The sequence below is a fragment of the Notothenia rossii genome, assembly GCF_949606895.1.
Source record: "Notothenia rossii genome assembly, chromosome: 7".
NCBI lineage: Eukaryota > Metazoa > Chordata > Actinopteri > Perciformes > Nototheniidae > Notothenia > Notothenia rossii.
In genome coordinates, this window is record NC_136905.1 from 5,991,221 (window position 1) to 6,013,586 (window position 22,366).

Sequence of the window (22,366 nt, forward strand, 5' to 3'; positions counted from 1 at the left end):
GAGAAACGGTAAAAACGGCCATTTCCACCCAAATCACCCCAGAGGTGGAGTTTTTTTTGCTAAACCTCTCTAAAAAGGTCAAATATCACTTGTTTTGCATCAATCTTGATACAGGGTACTTATTATATGTTTTACTTTGGATTCCTAAAGCTTTTAGTCTACCATACCATCATCCAAGGGTAGTTTTTACTATAAGTAAAACACATCTTTTGGACGGACACTATAATTTACAGTTTTTGACTATGTTCAATCAGAATTTTCTTTAAAATAAAAAACATCTATATTGATTCTGACTTTTCTACATCCAACTCACAGGTTTATCATTACTTTGAGAAAAAAGCTTATTAATTTACCCCTTTTAGAAGGGAAGATATGGTCATTTGTTTTAGGAATGTCATTTTCGAGCCTAAGACCTTAAAAACAGGCTCAGGGCTCAACAGGTTAAACTATTGCAAAGTTATTGTTATCTGAACTGCAAACGCTGCACCCAAAGACCTTGGCATCATACTTGAGAGGTTATGGACAATTTTCCGTGTGTAGCAAACAATGCTGCCATTCTCATGGGCTTCCTTCAATGGGTTGTAATATCCCAACACAATGAATTGGACATTTGAATACATAACGTTTTCATGGAGTTTGACCCGAAAGATCGTAGAGAGCCTCTTAGTTACTTTAAAGTTACGGAGGATCATCCTCAGTTCAGCATAAGTGTTTGTTGGTTTCATTAGATTTCTAGACAGTTTGACCTAGCCCTATTGTTTGAAGCAGAATTGTATTTACTGTATGTTTCTAAATGGCAGTCTATATATTTTATGGACAATAACGAAGCTAGCACCAGATGAAATAAACATTTTCCAACATCAGTAGAAGTTGCTGATCCCGGATGTTATTGTCACGCTTGGCTTCTCTCCTCCACCTCACCGACTGGACAGCCACACCTTCAGCTCACCTGGGCTCCTTGCTGCTTTCCATCTCCAATCAGCCCCTTGATCTGATCATCAACGCTCCAGCCCACTTATAGTTGTATTTTTTTCAAAGCTTTTTTATGTTTTATTGTAGTTATGCTTTACATTTTTTTAAATATTTTAACTAATCTCTGTAGATTTCCAAGCTGTATCAGTTTACAAATGTTTATCTCCACAGATTCCTTTCCGTCTATGCGAGAAGGAAGAGTCTGCACACAATTCTTTAGACTTAAACTATTCTACACCGCACCCCCGATACCGGGGGGGGAAAATGCGTCATCTGCAGGAAACAGCGTCTGAGGGCATCTTAATATTCAATAAACTATGAGTGTTTTGTATCCATGTAACGGGAAGAAACTCAGCTAACTGATCTTTTTTTTTTCTTTTTTTTTTTAAACCACAAAGCTAGCGCTGAGCCTATGAATTAGCCACGAGCGAAAGATGCTAACGGGGTGTTCCACAGAAACTCAGTCATAACACCCTTATTACTTATCGTAACTGCACGCCAAACCCATCAATTCGCAAAGTGAGATGACACAGAATCGATGGGTACAAACATCATCACTCCATGATAAGAACTCACAAAGCTATTAACAAGAACAGACATCAAAACATGTGGCGCTAGGTAGCTAAAACTGGAAACATGGCTTACCTTGGTCGTTGTCTGGTCAAAATGGGTCTTCAATGGCATTAAAACGATAAAAACGCTGATGAAGTTAATCCATAGGTTAATCCAATGTGTCTGTGTCACTTTGAAATGGTTTCTGATAATCCATAAGCAATAAACCTGCTTTTCCGTTTCCAGATGTTAGAGCGAGACATAGGTGCACTCTGATGCAAACCTGCATGCACAAAGCCCCACCTTTTTTTTACCATGTGTGTGTGTGGGGAAATCCCCCTTCGATTCTATTGGCTCTAATGGTCAAAAAGAGATGTCAATCACCAAAATCGACCAATGGGTTCCAGAGAAACGGTAAAAACGGCCATTTCCACCCAAATCACCCCAGAGGTGGAGTTTCTTTTGCTAAATCTCTCTAAAAAGGTCAAATGTCACTTGTTTTGCATCAATCTTGATACAGGGTACTTATTATATGTTTTACTTTGGATTCCTAAAGCTTTTAGTCTACCATACCATCATCCAAGGGTAGTTTTTACTATAAGTAAAACACATTTTTTGGACGGACACTATAATTTACAGTTTTTGACTATGTTCAATCAGAATTTTCTTTAAAATAAAAAACATCTATATTGATTCTGACTTTTCTACATCCAACTCACAAGTTTATCATTACTTTGAGAAAAAAGCTAAAAAACTAACGTTTTCATGGATTTGACCCGAAAGATCGTAGAGAGCCTCTTAGTTACTTTAAAGTTACGGAGGATCATCCTCAGTTCAGCATAAGTGTTTGTTGGTTTCATTAGATTTCTAGACAGTTTGGCCTAGCCCTATTGTTTGAAGCAGAATTGTATTTACTGTATGTTTCTAAATGGCAATCTATATATTTTATGGACAATAATGAAGCTAGCACCAGATGAAATAAACATTGTTCACCATCAGTAGAAGTTGCTGATCCCGGATGTTATTGTCACGCTCGGCTTCTCTCCTCCACGTCACCCGGCTGGACAGCCACACCTTCAGCTCACCTGGGCTCCTTGCTGCTTTCCATCTCCAATCAGATAGTATATAAGCCTCTCCTGCGCACTCACTCATTGCCAGATTCTTCTTTGAACTCAGGCAAAAACTTGTCTGATTCCTGCCAGCCTTCTATCGCTCACCTTGAGATCATCTTTCATCCCTCAACTATACAGTGTGAGTATATACAGGACTGTCTCAGAAAATTAGAATATTGTGATAAAGTTCTTTATTTTCTGTAATGCAATTAAAAAAACAAAAATGTCATACATTCTGGATTCATTACAAATCAACTGAAATATTGCAAGCCTTTTATTATTTTAATATTGCTGATTATGGCATACAGCTTAAGAAAACTCAAAAATCCTATCTCAAAAAATTAGAATAGTTCCTCAGACCAAGTAAAAAAAAAAGATTTATAACAGCAAAACACAATCAAACATTTGAAAATGTCCATTAATGCACTCAGTACTTGGTTGGGAATCCTTTTGCACGGATTACTGCATCAATGCGGCGTGGCATGGAGGCAATCAGCCTGTGGCATTGCTGAGGTGTTATGGATGCCCAGGATGCTTCAATAGCGGCCTTTAGCTCATTAGCATTGTTGGGTCTGGTGTCTTTCAGCTTCTTCTTCACAATACCCCACATATTCTCTATGGGGTTCAGGTCAGGGGAATTTGCAGGCCAATCGAGGACAGTAATGCCATGGTCAGTACACCAGTTACTGGTGGTTTTGGCACTGTGGGCAGGTGCCAGATCATGCTGGAAAATGAATTCCTCATCTCCATAGAGCTTTTCAGCAGACGGAAGCATGTAGTGCTCTAAAATCTCTTGGTACACAGCTGCATTTACTCTGGGCTTGATGAAACACAGTGGACCAACACCAGCAGCTGACATGGCTCCCCAAACCATCGCTGACTGTGGGAACTTCACACTGGATTTCAAGCAACTTGGATTTTGCTCCTCTCCAGCCTTTCTCCAGACTCTGGCGCCTTGACTTCCAAATGAAATACAAAACTTGCTTTCGTCTGAAAAGAGGACTTTGGACCACTGTGCAACTGTCCAGTGCTTCTTTTCCTTAGCCCAAGTCAGACGCCTCTTCCGTTGTCTTGAGTTCAGAAGTGGCTTGACCATGGGAATACGACTATTGTAGCCCATTTCCCGGACACGTCTGTGAACAGTGACTTTTGATACCTGGACTCCAGCTTCAGTCCACTGTCTTTGAAGCTCCCCCAAATTCTGGAAGCGACTCTTCTTCACAATGCTGTTAAGGCTGCGGTCATCTCTCTTGGTTGTGCAGCGTTTCCTGCCACATTTCCCCCTTCCAACAGACTTTTTGTGGATGTGCTTTGAAACTGCACTCTGTGAACAGCTTGCTCTTTGAGAAATTTCTTTTTGTGTCTTACCCTCCTGATGGAGGGTGTCAATGACGGTCCTCTGGACAGCAGTCAGATCAGCAGTCTTCCCCATACTTGTGATTTAGTTTACTGAACCAAGCTGAGTGTTTTTCAAGGCTCAGGAAACCCTTGCAGGTGTTTCGAGTTAATTAGACGATTCAAGTGATTCGTTGAACACCCTACTAGTATACTTTTTCATGATATTCTAATATTTAGAGATAGGATATTTGAGTTTTCTTAAGCTGTATGCCATAATCAGCAATATTAAAATAATAAAAGGCTTGCAATATTTCAGTTGATTTGTAATGAATCCAGAATGTATGACATTTTTGTTTTTTTAATTGCATTACAGAAAATAAAGAACTTTATCACAATATTCTAATTTTCTGAGACAGTCCTGTATATACAAACTTCAACAAACTTGCTAACGCATGGTTTGGCAAAATGCATTTTCCTTTGTTTTCACCACAACTAAAGTGAACGAGTGCAGTTGCCATTTTTTTTTGTGGTTGTTGTTTTTACGTGTTAGGGGCCGTACATATGAGTGTTTTTTGTGCGCTCATTTCACTTGTATTCAAAGCAGCCTCCCAAAACAAGTGGTGGACGCCGCCGACGCATGCCAGCACTCTCAAGTGCCTTTTTACTCAGGGCACCCCGATTTAAACGCAGCAGCGCGCAACGCTTGTCACGTGACGAGGAATAACCAATCACAGCCGAAATATATATTTACTTCTATAAACACAGGTCAACGGCAAAAGTTTATAATTTTTGTTGAATGTTTAGGATCGATTTCATGCAGTTATTATGACAGTGTATACATATTAAGTGTTATTAACAAATTTTGTTAAAATTGTTTTTAATTAACCCTGTTGTAAAAGTTATGTATACGTTTTGTGTGTGGAAATCTAAATCTAAAGTAAGCAGTAACTAACGCTTTAACCAAGGCCGGATTAGTACCTATAGGGGCCCCTGGGCACTGACAGCTCAGGGCCCCTCAGCCCACGTAACAACACGCCTACCCAAAATGACCAATATTTTAAATTTTCATTCAATCTGGCATGTCAATCGCACACCTATTTGTCAAAAGCAGGGACGCACTACATAGTTCAACCAAAGTAGGTCTAGCCTTTTGCCCTTTCAGTCAAAAATCACAAGACAAGGATACAATGGATACAATCTCAAGACAGTGTATGGCTCAAGAAGACATAATATCAATCAAAACCTCAGAGCAGCACCCCACTTAAAATGCCAAAATATGACTGGCTGGCTGTACAAGTACACGAGGAGTTCTATTTGTCACAAACATTGAGAGTTACAAAAGTAAAACATTTCATTTCAAACCTTTATTTATGCAGGTGGATCCCATTGAGATCATTGATCTCTTTTTCAAGGGTGACCTGCTGCAAGTAGGTTCCACATGAATACATATAAACATAACAGAAAAACAAAAAGGACATCATACAGCATATTTACAGCGACTACAGTTTACATAGTAACATTTAAAGGTTCCAACAGTTTCCGATTGGATAGCATCTATCCTTGCTTTAAAAACATTTAGTGGAACCAAATTGCTCAGCTTCCATTCCTTTTGCAGACTATTCCAAGACAGAGGAGCTGCGCATTTAAACGCTATCTTCCCTAAGACAGTCCTAACAGTTGGCACATTTAATAAAACCACAGCATTTGATCTCAGGCAGTAGCCACTTACAATTCGCCGTGAGATCAGGGAGCAGATGTAGGATGGAAGTTCCCGCAACATGGCTTTGTATATAAAAATGTACCATTGACTGAGCCTTCGTTAGTGAAAGCAAACCTGCCCTTGCATACAGGGTACAGTGATGGGTTAATACTTTACAGTTTGTCACAAATCTCAGTGCACTGTGATACGCAGCATCTAACTTGATCAGGTAATGGGCAGGTGCATTCATATAGATCAGATCACCATAGTCCAGCACAGGTAAAAAGGTCACAGTGACTAGCCTTTTCCTGGCCTCAAGTGAGAAACAGGACTTGTTTCTGAAAAAAAAACCTAGCCTAACCCTCAGTTTTTTAAGCAGGTTATTGACATGAAGTTTAAAAGAGAGACAATCATCAAGCCAGATACCAAGGTATTTGTAACAGGTAACCACTTCAAGTACTTGTCCTTGCATAGTAACAATATCTAAAACAGGCTCTGGTGTCTTTTTAGCTTTAGAAAACAGCATTACCTTGGTTTTATCAACATTTAAAAGAAGCTTAAGCTCAGCGAGCTGAGTCTGAATAGTCTGAGACGTTCAACTATGGTCTTTTTTTTATTTTTTTACAAGTCTTTTTATTTCATTATAGTGTACAGTAATCTATGCCATTTAATTTACATTGTAATATCACAGTACACTCACTACACTCCCCCCTCCCTCCCTCCACCCACACATGCCCACACGGGCGAAAAAAAAGAAATGCTTATCAATATAACTTAAACAACATGGGGCTCATGGTTTTAATGTTGAAATTGAACTATTTCAATACACTTAGATCAGATTTTCATTTCTTAAATAATGCCTTTCAGAAATAACAAAGAAATGTGTTTTATGTTAAATATGTTCTATTGATGACTATCCTAGGTCTCGTCCAGAATGATGAAACTCAGTGTTTTCCTTCTTATGCTCCTCATGGAGACCTCCTCTGCTTCCACTTATCGTGAGTATGAATCGTTTGTATAAGACGTTTTCCCTATAAAACATAACAGGGAAGTGAATGTAAAGGCCCTGACACACCAGGCCGAAATCGGCCGTTTTCGTGAGTCGGACGACGAAGCGTGCCCAGTTGCCCAAACTCAATTTGGTGTGTCCCGCACCATCGGCGGTGACACACCTTATTTGGCCTTTCATGGCCGACGCACGGCCGATTCAACATGTCGTGCGTCGGCCACAGGCAGTCGGACAAATAAATCACTCTGATTGGCTGTTCAGCTAGCGAATCAGTGCATGAGAAGCGAAACGGTTGCTTGAGAACGTCTTCCACAAGCAACACTCCGATGGCTGATAGCTCCAGTACCGCACCAGACATGTTTTCGATGGACGAGAGTGAAAACGGAACGCACACGCTATGTGTTGTTTGTTTAAATCACGTAGTCTGTTCTTCTACTCTGTCTTCCGGTTGTTGCCTCTTTTGAATGACGAATACACACTACCGCCGCCTGCTGGTAAGGAGAGTTATTGCCACTCACGCATGCGCAGTTCGTACGTGCTCGGCTGAAGTCTTTGCGGTGTGTTCCAGTGCGACACATGGCCAAGACGCAGGAGAACACGCCGACGCAACAGTCGGTGTCGGCATCGGCATCGGCAAGTTCTCTGGTGACTGCTTGGTGTGTCAGGGCCTTAAAGCTGTCCATAAGCAAGAAAAGCAGGTTTATACAAAGACAGTTTAATTGTCTAGATCAGTGGTTCCCAACCTTTTTTGTCTCGTTTACCCCTTGAGCTGGTCTCCATTCTAGAAGAGCCCCCTCACTCATCTGTGATGATGTGCCTACATTTTTTCTTGTTAAATCATTTTCTTATCGTGTTCAACCCAACTGCTCCTTAGTTGATAAGTCACCCTTAAACTTGAACTTTACACTTATTCTAGCAATTTCAGCATCTTTTGTTAAGACTAGAGCTTTTATTGAGACACTCGAACTTGCTTATCTTTTGTAAACTTTGATAGTTCTGGGGGCAGGACACCAAGCTTAATTAAATTGATTTAAAATGTGTATGTTGTCCCCGTACCCCTGGTTGGGAACCACTTGTCTAGATTATAGCTTTAGCTCCAAAAAAAGAGTTATGTAATGCATAACATATTGTAATCTCACTGCTCACATTAGATACTGTATGTGTTGCTGCTCCAATAACTAGTTATTGTTATTGTGGTAATACTGTTTAAATGTAACTGTGAACACATCGCCATGTAAGAAATCCCAGCAAAGCGACACAAACAAATACAGAAAACACATTCAATCCCCAATTCATCAGCACGTGTTCAGTGTTTGGAAATAAAACACTGCATAGACATAAAAACACTGATAAACATATGTATCAAGTTGGCAACACGTGCATGCTGAGGCAACATGCTGCACATTCAGAAAGCGTAACCCAACTCACAATGGAATAGTTTTTAATGATCACCGTTCAAAGGTCTAATATCAACTCATCATTTACTTTCTGAGAAACATGCAGCATTTCTCTGTTTGTAATTTAAATGTTTCTGTTTTCTGTTTTCTTTACTTGTTGTGCGTTTGAATATTCAGGACCAGTTATCAGTTGGAACACTAATGTAGCTTAAACCATTTTCCAATGTGTGCATTATAATTAAATATTCAACTGTCTCTTTTTCTAGAAAACGTGGCGTTGCGTGGAAAAGCGGCCCAGTCAAACCATTATGAGCACGTGTTTGGATCTGCCAGCAACGCTATTGATGGAAACCGTGATAATAAGTTCCTTTCTGGATCGTGCAGCCACACCGATGCAGAACGCAACCCCTGGTGGAGAGTGGACCTGCTGGAGCACTTCATCGTCACCTCCGTCATCATCTCCAACAGAGGAGACTGCTGTCGAGAAAGGCTTGTGGGGGCACAGGTCCACATCGGCAACTCTTTAGTCAACAACGGTGCATCAAACCCAGTGTAAGACATTTCCTGCACACATTTGATTCATTTGTTTTGTGTAACTGTCTGAGCATTTTGTTTATCTTCTCCTCTCCCCTGTTAACTGCTCACCACCAGTAGACAGAGGTGTATTAAGATGCTTTACTCGAGTACAAGTACAGATACCCGAGTTTCTAAATATTTCATTATAGGAAAAGTCTTGCATTCAAAATGTTTCTTAAGGAAAAGTACAAAAGTATTATCAGCAAAATGTACTTAATGATTAAATGTACATATGTATGTGACATTTCTAGATATATTCATGCATTAAGAAGCATTTTATAAGTTGAATTGTATTTATATGATTTTAATGTTTTGTGACTTAAAGAGTTCACTGATCGTGTGGAGGGACGCTATGTGACTGTGCGTATACCGGGTAATGGAAAGATCCTTACCCTCTGTGAGGTGGAAGTCTACGGGTACCATGCCCCAACTGGTGAGGGTTTGAGATCTTACATAAATAATGTGCGATTTCCATCCAAACAAGGAACTGTCATATCAGCCAAGTGGCTGAAAAGTGAACTCAATGCAGAAGTGCCTTAAACCTCCATTCTTTCTAAAAGTCTGATTGTGTAGAAGTCTATGAACATTTTTCCTGCAACTCACTTGATTTATTACTGCTGGAAAGAGTGTAACTATTAGTTTATGATCTCAATTGTTTGTTTCAAGTCTTCTTCAATCCAGCATGATGTTCAAGTTGTAAAATATGGTCCCATTGATAGGAAAAAGAGAAAGGATGTACCAGCCTCTCATGTCACTTATGATTACTAAAACAGGTCTTATTTTATATAAAGTTTAATTTGCCAAAACTGACATTTAGTTAAACTTAGTGCAGTTGTAGTTATATATAACTTTAACTATAGACTCAATATATTATAGATTACAGTATAATTAGTTTAATTTCTCTTTTCCAATAATAAATAATATATGGTAGTTATTTTTTTATATATGGTGGGGTTATCCCTTTTATGTTCTTCATCCTGACGGCAAATTAAATCAAATGTTTTGAGAGTCATGGTGAAACAGAATAATAAAAAACAATCTGCATCAGGAGTCATACATGTTATTGATTTAACCTAAATCTTTGTTTTGTTTTTTTGTTGCAGAAGAGAACCTGGCCATTCAAGGAAAAGCCGCACAGTCATCAGTGCATCAGTTTTACTATGCATTTTTAGCCATTGATGGGAATCGGGCCTCCAAGTGGGGTTCCTGCAGTGTGACATCCAATGATTTGAACCCCTGGTGGAGGCTGACTCTGCCCGAAACACACAAAGTGTTTTCTGTAAAGATAACCAACCGAAATGAAGTCCCCGAACGACTCAATGGAGCTGAGATCCGCATTGGAGATTCTCTTGTAAACAATGGTGCTCACAATCCCAGGTAACTTATACCTGTCCTATTACAATACTAATATTAAAAAGTCACTAAATTGGTATTTTGTTGGAACACGTTTGAGGAACATTATTCAGTTTTTCTCTCTCAAGTTTACCTGGTGATACATTTTGGATTAAAAATCCTTACATTGCCAAGAAATAGGATTGGAGCGGGAATACCCTTCATGTATGAATGATTCCTCCAATGTGTTCTGATCTGATCACAGAAATGGACAAATACCAAGGTCGCCAAATGAAAGGCCTGATCGAGGGTCGTCCATTGTGATTCTGTGACATGAGTTGAAAACATTTATTTAAACATTACTGAAATATAAATATTGTTCATTATCAAGCCCTAATTAAAAGATCTGCAACCAACATTCTAACCAAGTAAAGCGTAGAAACCTAATGACGCTTTGAGTGCATGTTGAACTTAAAATGAAAAGCCTGTTACTTCAATAAACCCTTCCTGAGGTTAATGTAGTGATTTCTGCTTCTTCTACAGGTTTGCTTTAATCACCAGAATCCTGGCAGGTCAAACTGCTGAGTTCAAGGTTCCCAACGGGATGGACGGCCGCTATGTTTACATAGGTGTCCCTGGAAGAAAGGAGTACCTGACCCTCTGTGAGGTGGAGGTGTATGGCTCTGCACTGGATTAGCATTCAATGTAATGGATTTGCAAAGATGCTGTAATGTGTACACAAAGCATCCAAAATAAAATGTGCATCTTAAATGTCATTGTTTACATGACGTCAAGATTTACTGGTGGAGAATTGCAACAAAAGTCTGCTTTGACTTTTGCTTTTACACGGGACTTGTACACCTTCTGAGAATGTGCTTGATTTATGTCATAAGAAAATAACTGATTTTTTGTTTTCTATCAATCATTTAAGAACCGTGAAAGCAGGTTCTGAAGGCAAGTTTTTAATTTTTTTAAATACAGACAAAATAGACAAATATTATAAAAGACATCTGAAAGCTTTCTTACCCAAAGTTAGATCAGAAGATCAATCCCCATCATGTCTGTCAGAGTGGTATCTTGATAACTGAAGGGCCACAGACAATATTAAAGTTCAAACAACTAATGTATGTCTGGAGGCCCAAACAAAGTGTCCTCTGTATGCCTGAGCTGTTTATGTGTTTTTCTGTAGAAAGCATTAATAACAAGACCTCCTTTGGCAAAAAATACAATAAGACAGACAGAGAACCTTGTTAAGGCCGTACAGTTGTATTTCACAAAGAAATCGGATATTTACAAAAAGGTTCTGACAGGGCACAGTTAGAGGCAGTCTACTTGTTTGGCGTAAAAAACACAACTCTTTCTGTCATTTTATAACTGGATTAAGAATGAAAGTGTGCCTGCTGAAAGCTGAATGATATGCAGTAAATATTGTATTTCAAAGCTTCCAAACATGGGAAGAGAATTCTCCAAAGACTCTTAAAACACTGCTGGCCTCTAAAGAAACATTTCAACAACTTTTGAAAACTAAAACTACAGCAACATGTGGATTAATGAAGTTTAATATAATCAAGTGTTAAATCAGACTTGAGTTCCACCTGGAGTAAATCCACAATCTACCCTGCAGTATACAAAGTCATTCAAACTAGCTGCACCTTCACCAGCTTTGAGAACACTTTAATGATCAATCATTATAAAACATATCATATATATTATTCTGAAATGGACCAATCTGCACAATCACTACTTTCACTTTTGGTTCTTTAACTATATTTTGATGCTAATACTTTTCTACTTTTACTTGAGTAACATTTTGAATGCAGGAGTTTAACTGTAACAGAGTTTTTCCTACACTCTGGTACTTCTACTTTTACTTAACACTAGAACCGCCAGAGGTCGCTGTATACCTAAAACCGGCAACGGGTAAAATGTACCCGCTATAGATTTTCAAGGTACAATGTTATTTTATTTATCATACAGAACAGTGAGTTTTGATCGCACAGGGATGAAACTTATACCAATAGAATCTGTGGACTCTCAGCTTTTCATATGATATAGGTTTTGCAGATAGCATGAAGTTTAAAATATCGCTCAGAGTGCTGATTTAAACGCTTGGTGTTAGACTTGTGTTTTGTTTAGGTACACATCCCTCTATCTCTCTCTATCGATATATCTGTAATGTTCTGTTCTATGAACATATAATTGTCTACATAAATAGACGACGAGGACTACTTCTCTCATTCCGAGTGTCCATCTTTATTCAACTGGCACGTAACCTGCACACATGAATTACGTCCTCAACGTGAGCTCAGTCATCCAAGATCTTGTATTCTCCAAGATGTTACACTATCTATCTATCTATCTATCTATCTATCTATCTATCTATCTATCTATCTATCTATCTATCTATCTATCTATCTATCTATCTATCTATCTATCTATCTATCTATCTATCTATCTATCTATCTATCTATCTCTCTCTCTCTCTCTCTCTCTCTTTCTCTCTCTCTCTCTCTCTCTCTCTCTCAATCTATCTCTCTATCAATAAGGAACCGCAGTAGACAAAAGGCGTTGCTATAGCAACACGTCATGTTTACGCTGCATTTTATATGAGGTAAATATTACCCGCTGGCGGATATAGGTATAAATGGCATTTTTGTTGGCGATTTTTTCAATCTGACTTCATATTGACAATTGTTAACAACAGAGGGTGCTACATAACACACTTTCAAGAAAAGTCACGGACTGGGAGACTTTAATATGTTATGGAAAAAAGTTACATAAAATCAAAAAACAGCTGCGGGTAAAATTTACCCGTTGGCGGTTCTAGTATAGAAGATCTGAGTACTTTTCCCACCTCTGCACACGGCATCATATAAACATATATTTCTCTTGCATTTGTAGCTATGAGACAATATAAATATAATATATATGTCAATGTGATAAACTAAATCCTCGTTAAATTAAACTGTTGGATCAGTGCAGTTATCGCTCTGTGATTAAAGCAATGGTTGCGCAAACATGAACTCATATGAATGTTTCATCAGTGTGTCCTTAGATGACCACTGGAACCTTGATCTGTTGACTAGAACTGGGTTCATGTGCCTGGGAGGATACTACATGGTATTCAGTGATTGGATGCTGATCATGATTATTGATTGACTTTGGGGGAAGATATCAAACAAATAGCTCAGCTTTAAGGGTTTTTATCTACAGACACTTCCTGAAGTTCTGAGATCAAGTAACTTCGGCTCAGAGTTATGTTGTTCTCACCGGGAATCAGGGTAAGCATTTCAATTGTCATTCCTACTATTTTGTTTTTAAATCTTGTTTGTTTCAAACATTTTGTATTAATATTAATGTTTTGCAATAGTGGAAGAAATATTCGGCCCCTTTACTTAGGTAAAAGTACTAATACTGCAATGTAAATTACTCCATTGCAAGGAAAATACTACATTGAGAATGCTACTTAAGTAAACGTTTTAAGTATGATATATTAAAAAAAAAACTTAAAATGAAAAGCCTGTTACTTCAATAAACCCTTCCTGAGGTTAATGTAGTGATTTCTGCTTCTTCTACAGGTTTGCTTTAATCTCCAGCATCCCGGCAGGTCAAACTGCTGAGTTCCAGGTTCCCAACGGGATGGACGGCCGCTATCTTAGGTGTCCCTGGAAGAAAGGAGTACCTGACCCTCTGTGAAGTGGAGGTGTATGGCTCTGCACTGGATTAGCACTCAATGTAATGGATTTGCAAAGATGCTGTAATGTGTACACAAAGCATCTAAAATAAAATGTGCATCTTAAATGTCATTGTTTGAATGACGTCAAGATTTACTGGTGGAGATTGCAACAAAAGTCTGCCTTGACTTTTGCTTTTACACGGGACTTGTACACCTTCTGGGAATGTGCTTGTCTTATGCCATAAGAAAATAACTGATATATTTGTTTCTATCAATCATTTAAGAACAGTGAAAGCAATGGTTCTGAAGGCAAGTTTTTTATTAATATTTATTAATTAATGTAATTGTTTTTATTATAAAAGACAAATATTAAAAAACACATCTGAAAGCTTTCTTACCCAAAGTTAGATCAGAAGATCCATCCCCATCATGTCTGTAAGAGTGGTATCTTGATAACTGAAGGGCCACAGACAATATTAAAGTTCAAACAACTAATGTATGTCTGGAGGCCCAAACAACGTGTCCTCTGTATGCCTGAGCTGTTTATGTGTTTTTCTGTAGAAAGCGCCCTCTCGGGGAAAGCCTGCAATTGAATGAATTCGTTTTTTTACAGTGGAATCTAGCTGTCAGTTAGCTTTCAGTTGGCTTTCAGCTAGCTTTCAGTTGGTTGTCAGCTAGCGATCAGTTGGCTGTGAGCTAACGGTCAGCTAGCTATCCCATAGCTTGGAGAGGGATACCTAAGTGAGTGCATTAGTAAATCTCGGGAAGAAAGCAATAAAACCTATTTAATTAAATATTGAATGGTCATTAATGTGCCACGAAGAAGGAACCAACGACTGCTACCATTTACATGAAATCTACTGCTACAAATAGGTTGAGGTGACTTTTACAAAACCTACTAACTGATAGCTTTTGATTACTAACCGTTACAGCAACCCAAATACACAGCTTTAATAACAAGACTTCCTTTGGCAAAAAAATACAATTAGAAAGAAAGAAAATCTTTTTAAGGCCATGCAGTTGTATTTTACAAAAGGTTTGGGTATTTACAAAAAAGTTCTGACAGGGCACATTTAGAGGCAGTCTACTTGTTTTGCCATAAAAAACACAACTCTTTCTGCCATTTTATAACTGGATTAGGAATGAAAGTTTGCCTGCTGAAAGCTGAATGATATGCAGTAGAAATTGTATTTAAAGGTCCCATGTCATGGCCATCTCTACTGATCATAATTCCATTATTGAGGTATTCTAAAATAGATTTATACTGTGCAATTTTCCAAACTCACATTGGTTTCTCATACAGCATCTCTGTAAAGTATGTGTATTCACTCTCTGTCCAAAACGGCTTGTTGGAGCTCGCCCCCCCTAGTGAAAGATCAACAGGTGCTGAACTAGTCCATCTCACGGTGTTATCTGAGATCTTTGGAGACTTTGAGAACTTTGTAGATGTCGTTGGAGAAGACTGTGGTGAAGTGGGCTCGTGAGCTTCTGGACATGTGGGTGCAAAGGGGAACTTTACCAACGTTTTGGGAATCCTCAATGTCCCAGATCTCTGGCATGCTGCACCCGGGCCTGAGCGAAGAGAAAGGAAGACAAAGTTCATGAGAATTACACACTAATTGTCCTGAAATTCAAGTCAATTTAGATATTTTAAATGATTATATATAATGTATTTACATGTCCTAAAATGGGTGCCATGATTTAACCATACAGAAACACTCTTTCCAGCACCAGTTAAAGAGGCCCTATTATGCTCGTAGGGGGTTCCCCTCTTCTGTAGTGTGATTGATAGGTTTTTGTGTCACATTAGAGGAGATAGAACTATGAACCTGAACATTTACATAATATTTCCTCTTTAGTGCAAAAATTCAAGTTTACAGTTTAACCCCAGATCAAATGCATATTAAAGGGTCTTGCAAATATTATCTTCTGTGATTGTAATGTTTGTTGAGTGTCTGAACACTAAATATTATTCCTTGTTGATGTTGCATTAAAGATTCCAGACTTTATCTTGCTATACAGTGTTATCATATTATAAAATAAGAAATGACAGAAAACAGGTTGAAAAGTCCCCCCTCCCGTGAGAGGGCTCTGGAGGTACCTGGTTCTCCGGGTGCACCAGGAATCCTCCAGGACAAAGAAGTCCACCCCCAGCGTCATCAGGTTCCCCTTCACTGTGTCTGCAGACATGCGGCCGTACATGGAGTACACCAGCTTGGTTCTCTCCCTGCGTTGAGCACAATTAAGCATTGATACGGTGCACAAGTTGGAGAATAACTACATGCAAAGTATAGCTGCAGTACAGAGGTGTAAGAAGTACCAACTTAAATACAATTGTGAAGTCACTTTGTTACCATTTAAAGTGTGGCATTTAAAATCATTAGCATCAACATATAATTAAAGTTACAAAAGTAAAATGACTAAAATAGCAAAACAGGTCATATATCAAGTTAATAAGCAATGATTAACTCCATGTCCGATTGACTCTCCCATCAGCTTGCATCCTTTCTATGACTGTAATGTTTCTGATATGCTGTTTTCTTTGGAGTGTTACAGTGTTGCAGTCAAGTCACCAAGTCACTCTCGAGTCACCACTCTTCGAGTCCAAGTCCTAGTCCGAGTCACCAAGGGAGAGTCGTAGTCGAGTCCGAGTCCAAGTCCGAGTCATCATTACCTGTGTTCGAGTCCAAGTCCGAGTCACCCAAGGAGTGTCCGAGTCGAGTCCGAGTCATCATTACCTGTGTTCGAGTCTGATTCCAAGTCACCCAATAAGAGTCCAAGACAAGTCCGAGTCATAAGTCTTCATGTATTAATCTTCGTGGATATATGTGTTGAAATGTAGCTGCTCCTCTACATTGCTTTTATCCTCTCATGTTATACTAATCTGTCTATTGAACTGCTGTGAAGCGAGTTTGGCTACAATTATTGTAATAGGTGCTATACAAATATAAAGCGTATTACTAATATTAATATTATTATTATTATTATATATAAATAAACTATATTTAAAATGAGTTACCTTTTAGAGAAGTGAATATATTTGTATGCCAATATTTTCCTATGGTAAAGTTTTCGTTTTGCACTTTTATTTTGATAGTAATAAGATCGGGACTCTTATTTTGAAGGAACTTTTACCGGTTAAATCGGTTTACTGATAAAGATTTAGCCCCAGAAAGCACATGGCTAATTAGCATGCAAAATGACGTCATTCTGCATGCTAAGTAGCCATGTGCTTTTGTGTTATGGCTGAATCTTTATTTATTGATTAGATCACGTTACTCTGATGATAGTGTTCAAGACAGCCTATGTCTGAACTCGATCCTTAGAGTAATGGGTTACGGAGCCTTCTCTTCAATATTGTTTCCACATAACGAGCATTTTTCGCGATGTGGAAGCATAATGTATGAAAGCATACAGCACGATGCAGGGTGTGTCTCTAGACATCTTTAGACTGGAATAGCGGGGCCCAGTACGTGAACTCGCCTCACAGGTGCACATGCCAGGATAGAGGACACCAGACTCCAGAGAAAACTTGCTCGAGTCCGAGTCCATGTCGGAGCGTCAATGTACAAGTTGAGTCCGAGTCAGGCCCGGCTCCAGGATGAAATTACTGAGGGGGCTGTTAAAAAATCCGAGGGGGAGATTTTTTTTTCACAACAACGACAAATACTGGCAATGTAATGAATTGACACACCAAGCTTTTTTCCTTCTCACTGCTCTACAATCTCTTTGCTTCTTTATTTGTATTCCGGATTTACCCCTCTCGTTCTGTTCTTTTCCTCTGATCTTTAATAACAGATAGTAGATAGTTGATAGATAGATGTCTGCACTTTGGTTAACAGACTAACATTGATTTCCTCAATTTATAAATTGACAGGCTCTGTAATTATACCATAACCTTCTCTCCTCTATTCCTTAACTCGTCTTCCTATACATATTGACTTACTAACTACTCTAGTCATGTCAGGATTAAAGAAACATTAATCTGGTTGATTTTTTATTTCCAGGATTGAGTGTTCAAATCAAGGCCTAAAACCTGGCATTTCATAAGAAAGTGACTAATATATAAACCAAATGTAATATTGGATACAATACTACACCAAATGGACAGACACATGTTACAAATACAAATATAGTCCCCTGGTTTGTCTCTAGAGTCTAACAGCCATGAGAAAAATCAAATCAATGTTCCAAAATCCGTCACTAGATGTCGCTCATTGTACCAATACGGTTGATATAATACATAACATATTATTATTCTAGTAAAAGGGCTCGCTTTGGCAAAAAACTGATCCATACAGGCAGCCCTAAATAATACAAGTAACCATCATGTGTGGTGCTATCTGTAGTTGTCTGTCTTTTTTTTTGTTGACAACATAACATCAAGGACAGTAAATCAAGAAATGAAGTAAACAAGCTGATCTTCAAGTTGAAGTTCCTCAAAAACACTGGTTTGAGGACAAGGATTTAATATAAACATTTAATAAATCAACAGTAGGTGGCGATATATGCTAAGAAAAAAGAAGAAGAAGAAGAAGAAGAAGTAGTAGAAGAAGAAATACGCTAACGCCACAAACAGGCACAACACTGTTACTCTCTTTTTACTGACATAGGGTGCATTCACACCTAATAGTCCGCTCTCTGGTGCGCACCAGACCATAGTTTGTTACATTCTTTCATTTTTCAGAGGGTTCGGTTTGCGTTCACACGGGCAAAACTCAAACGGACTATAAACTTTAAACACAAGTCATGTGCTCGGAAATGCTGTTCAACCATTTGTCAGACATTAAGGGGGTGAAAACGCAAATCCCGGCAATTTCTAGCGGAGCCTCCACCATGGAGCATCGGCACTTTCGGCAGGTTATTCTCATGCTGCTGTTAATCTGGAGATCAACAGACACTAGCGGCCCGGCATATGATTATATAATCAGACAAAAAAACATTATTACATGGTTTAGTTGAATACTCGATTCTGATTGGTCAATTCAGAACACGTGACACGTTGTTAATCCAGAACAGACAGACCGCTGTCAATAATTTATTGACTGTTGTTAAGGACGCTCACATCTGCACAAAGAAGTCCGTTCAATTGAACTGTATACAGTTTGGCTGAAAAGCAAACTGCATGCAGTTTGCTTTTCTAACTGACAAGACAAGAGCGACAGGAAAACAGCGGAGAAGTAACGGGCAGAAATCCTCCTTTTTACGCAGGGGTCCAGACATAGACATCAGACGGCGACACATATTCAGTGTGCAGTTACTTTGGCATTAGGGCAGGGATATCTAGATACTTTCCAAGGTTTGACATAATGAATTGTGCTACTTTTAAAGCAAGCAACGATGTTTTCAAATCTGTAATCAAAAAGCTCCTCAAAAACGCTATCGAAGCAGTTCCTGCCGTTGCTACGTTAGTTCAAACAGTAACAATGGACTATTTTTCTTAGCGGATGCATGTCAATTTAAATCAATACATACAACTATTTTTTAAATCAATATAATCATTTTCTAAATCCACAAAAGCATTTCAATTAATATTGGGAGTCATATTGTTACTTTGTTGAGAATGTAGCCTTTTAATGAGCGGGATAGTGTGCAGCGACTTGGTCATTATGGGGAAAAGAACACCTTCATGCCGATCTAGATCCCTCCGCTTCGTTGAAGATATCCGCGTTCTTGTGACACGTAAATACTACGCTTCCTATGTTTTGGTGCGGACTGCGTTCACACCAGCAATGAACCGCTCCAGAGTTCGCAAGCAAGCGCTCCGAGACCACCTATTTTAGCGGACCTAACCCTAACCCTAATCCTAACCCTCACACCAGATACTGACTGGTTTTCTACAGAATCCCCAGCTATCGTTTAGGACTACACCCTGTGCTCTGTTTGACAAACCCCGTGATTAGTTCTCAAGCTCTGTGATTGGTTGACCTCCAACTGCATTCCATATGAAAAAAAACGTTTCGTAAAAGATAAAATCATAATTTATTCAGCAGTGTTGCTTTACTCTTTGAAAGTCATCACATGAATGCATTGTAATAAATGGTTCGGCTGCATTAAATATATTACACATCTGTCGTAGTTCTTTATTTTTATTTATCTACAGTGATCGGGCTCAGAATAGACCGGAAACTATTCTTTTACCGTTCAGTTTGAATTAGTAGTAATATTTAGTTTTGATATTATTGTTTTTTATTAACTACTAGACCGCTGTGTCATGTTAAGACCATCTTTTCTGTGTTGCTGTGGGTTTTTTCCATCGCTTTTGTGTTACAAATATCAAAACAATAACTAAATATATCCATCGCAAACTAAACCAGAAACAGCAGTATATTTTATTTTGTTAACACTGTAAACTTGACAGCTTTTTAACCCAAACCACCTACTAAAGCACGTTATTACACGTTTAGAGTAACTTTAATTATATGTTGATGCTAACGATTTTAAATGCCACACTTTAAATGGTAACAAAGTGACTTCACAATTGTATTTAAATAGTTACTTCTTGCACCTCTGTACTGCAGCTATACTTTACATGTAGTTATTCTCCAACTTGTGCACCGTATCAATGCTTAATTGTGCTCCTCGCAGGGAGAGAACCAAGCTGGTGTACTCCATGTACAGCCGCATGTCTGCAGACACAGTGAAGGGGAACCTGAAGACGCTGGGGGTGGACTTCTTCGTCCTGGAGGATTCCTGGTGCACCCGGAGAACCAGGTACCTCCAGAGCCCTCTCACGGGAGGGGGGACTTTTCAACCTGTTTTTTTGTCATTTCTTATTTTATAATATGATAACACTGTATAGCAAGATAAAGTCTGGAATCTTTAATGCAACATCAACAAGGAATAATATTTAGTGTTCAGACACTCAACAAACATTACAATCACAGAAGATAATATTTGCAAGACCCTTTAATATGCATTTGATCTGGGGTTAAACTGTAAACTTGAATTTTTGGACTAAAGAGGAAATATTATGCAAATGTTCAGGTTCATAGTTCTATCTCCTCTAATGTGACACAAAAACCTATAAATCACACTACAGAAGAGGGGAACCCCCTACAAGCATAATAGGGCCTGGTGCTGGAAAGAGTGTTTCTGTATGGTTAAATCATGGCACCCATTTTAGGACATGGTTATGTAAATATATTATATATAATCATTTAAAATATCTAAATTGACTTGAATTTCAGGACAAATAGTGTGTAATTCTCATGAACTTTGTCTTCCTTTCTCTTCGCTCAGGCCCGGGTGCAGCATGCCAGAGATCTGGGACATTGAGGATTCCCAAAACGTTGGTAAAGTTCCCCTTTGCACCCACATGTCCAGAAGCTCACGACCCCACTTCACCACAGTCTTCTCCAACGACATCTACAAAGTTCTCAAAGTCTCCAAAGATCTCAGATAACACCGTGAGATGGACTAGTTCAGCACCTGTTGATCTTTCACTAGGAGGGGCGAGCTCCAACAAGCCGTTTAGGACAGAGAGCGAATACACATACTTTACAGAGATGCTGTATGAGAAAACTAATGTGAGTTTGGAAAATTGCACAGTATAAATCTATTTTAGAATACCTCAATAATGGAATTATGATCAGTAGAGATGGCCATGACATGGGACCTTTAAATACAATTTCTACTGCATATCATTCAGCTTTCAGCAGGCAAACTTTCATTCCTAATCCAGTTATAAAATGGCAGAAAGAGTTGTGTTTTTTATGGCAAAACAAGTAGACCGCCTCTAACTGTGCCCTGTCAGAATTGTTTTGTAAATACCCAAACCTTTTGTAAAATACAACTGCATGGCCTTAAAAAGATTTTCTTTCTTTCTCATTGTATTTTTTTGCCAAAGGAAGTCTTGTTATTAAAGCTGTGTATTTGGGTTGCTGTAACGATTAGTAATCAAAAGCTATCAGTTAGTAGGTTTTGTAAAAGTCACCTCAACCTATTTATAGCAGTAGATTTCATGTAAATGGTAGCAGTCGTTGGTTCCTTCTTCGTGGCACATTAATGACCATTCAATATTTAATTAAATAGGTTTTATTGCTTTCTTCCCGAGATTTACTAATGCACTCACTTAGGTATCCCTCTCCCAGCTATGGGATAGCTAGCTGACCGTTAGCTCACAGCCAACTGATCGCTAGCTGACAACCAACTGAAAGCTAGCTGACAGCCAACTGAAAGCTAACTGACAGCCACCTACAGCCAACTGACAGCTAGATTCCACTGTAAAAATAAACAAATTCATTCAATTGCAGGCTTTCCCCGAGAGGGCGCTTTCTACAGAAAAACACACAAACAGCTCAGGCATACAGAGGACACTTTGTTTGGGCCTCCAGACATACATTAGTTGTTTGAACTTTAATATTGTCTGTGGCCCTTCAGTTATCAAGATACCACTCTTACAGACATGATGGGGATTGATCTTCTGATCTAACTTTGGGTAAGAAAGCTTTCAGATGTCTTTTATAATATTTATCTTTTATAATAAAAACAATTACATTAATTAATAAATATTAATTAAAAACTTGCCTTCAGAACCATTGCTTTCACTGTTCTTAAATGATTGATAGAAACAAATATATCAGTTATTTTCTTATGGCATAAGACAAGCACATTCCCAGAAGGTGTACAAGTCCCGTGTAAAAGCAAAAGTCAAGGCAGACTTTTGTTGCAATCTCCACCAGTAAATCTTGACGTCATTCA

At 38.7% G+C, this 22,366-nt stretch overlaps 4 protein-coding genes across 4 annotated transcripts; 3 read left to right on the top strand and 1 right to left on the bottom strand.

The window, feature by feature from the left end:
* The first annotated feature begins 2,685 nt into the window (after nt 1–2,685).
* LOC307013736 (fucolectin-like) lies at nt 2,686–8,978 on the top strand. Its single transcript, XM_079641286.1, has 3 exons — nt 2,686–2,775; nt 6,596–6,671; nt 8,346–8,978. The coding sequence occupies exons 2-3, from the start codon at nt 6,608–6,610 to the stop codon at nt 8,633–8,635; spliced, it is 354 nt and encodes a 117-aa protein (XP_079497412.1). The 5' UTR covers nt 2,686–2,775; nt 6,596–6,607; the 3' UTR covers nt 8,636–8,978.
* LOC307013508 (fucolectin-like) lies at nt 8,750–10,763 on the top strand (the record flags this gene model as incomplete). The annotated part of the gene is made up of 4 exons (XM_079640909.1): nt 8,750–8,768; nt 8,981–9,088; nt 9,759–10,032; nt 10,531–10,763. 4 exons carry the CDS (start codon nt 8,750–8,752, stop codon nt 10,682–10,684), a joined length of 555 nt encoding a protein of 184 aa, XP_079497035.1. The 3' UTR covers nt 10,685–10,763.
* A 3,528-nt stretch (nt 10,764–14,291) lies between these two features.
* Nucleotides 14,292–15,868, bottom strand: LOC307013961 (protein C-mannosyl-transferase DPY19L1-like). The gene is made up of 2 exons (XM_079641612.1): nt 15,765–15,868; nt 14,292–15,235 (listed from the first exon to the last, which is right to left on the bottom strand). The coding sequence occupies exons 1-2, from the start codon at nt 15,863–15,865 to the stop codon at nt 15,073–15,075; spliced, it is 264 nt and encodes an 87-aa protein (XP_079497738.1). The 5' UTR covers nt 15,866–15,868; the 3' UTR covers nt 14,292–15,072.
* A 4,345-nt stretch (nt 15,869–20,213) lies between these two features.
* On the top strand, nt 20,214–21,883 carry LOC307046001 (protein C-mannosyl-transferase DPY19L1-like). Its single transcript, XM_079692090.1, has 2 exons — nt 20,214–20,377; nt 20,906–21,883. The coding sequence occupies exons 1-2, from the start codon at nt 20,229–20,231 to the stop codon at nt 21,066–21,068; spliced, it is 312 nt and encodes a 103-aa protein (XP_079548216.1). The 5' UTR covers nt 20,214–20,228; the 3' UTR covers nt 21,069–21,883.
* Nucleotides 21,884–22,366: the final 483 nt, after the last annotated feature.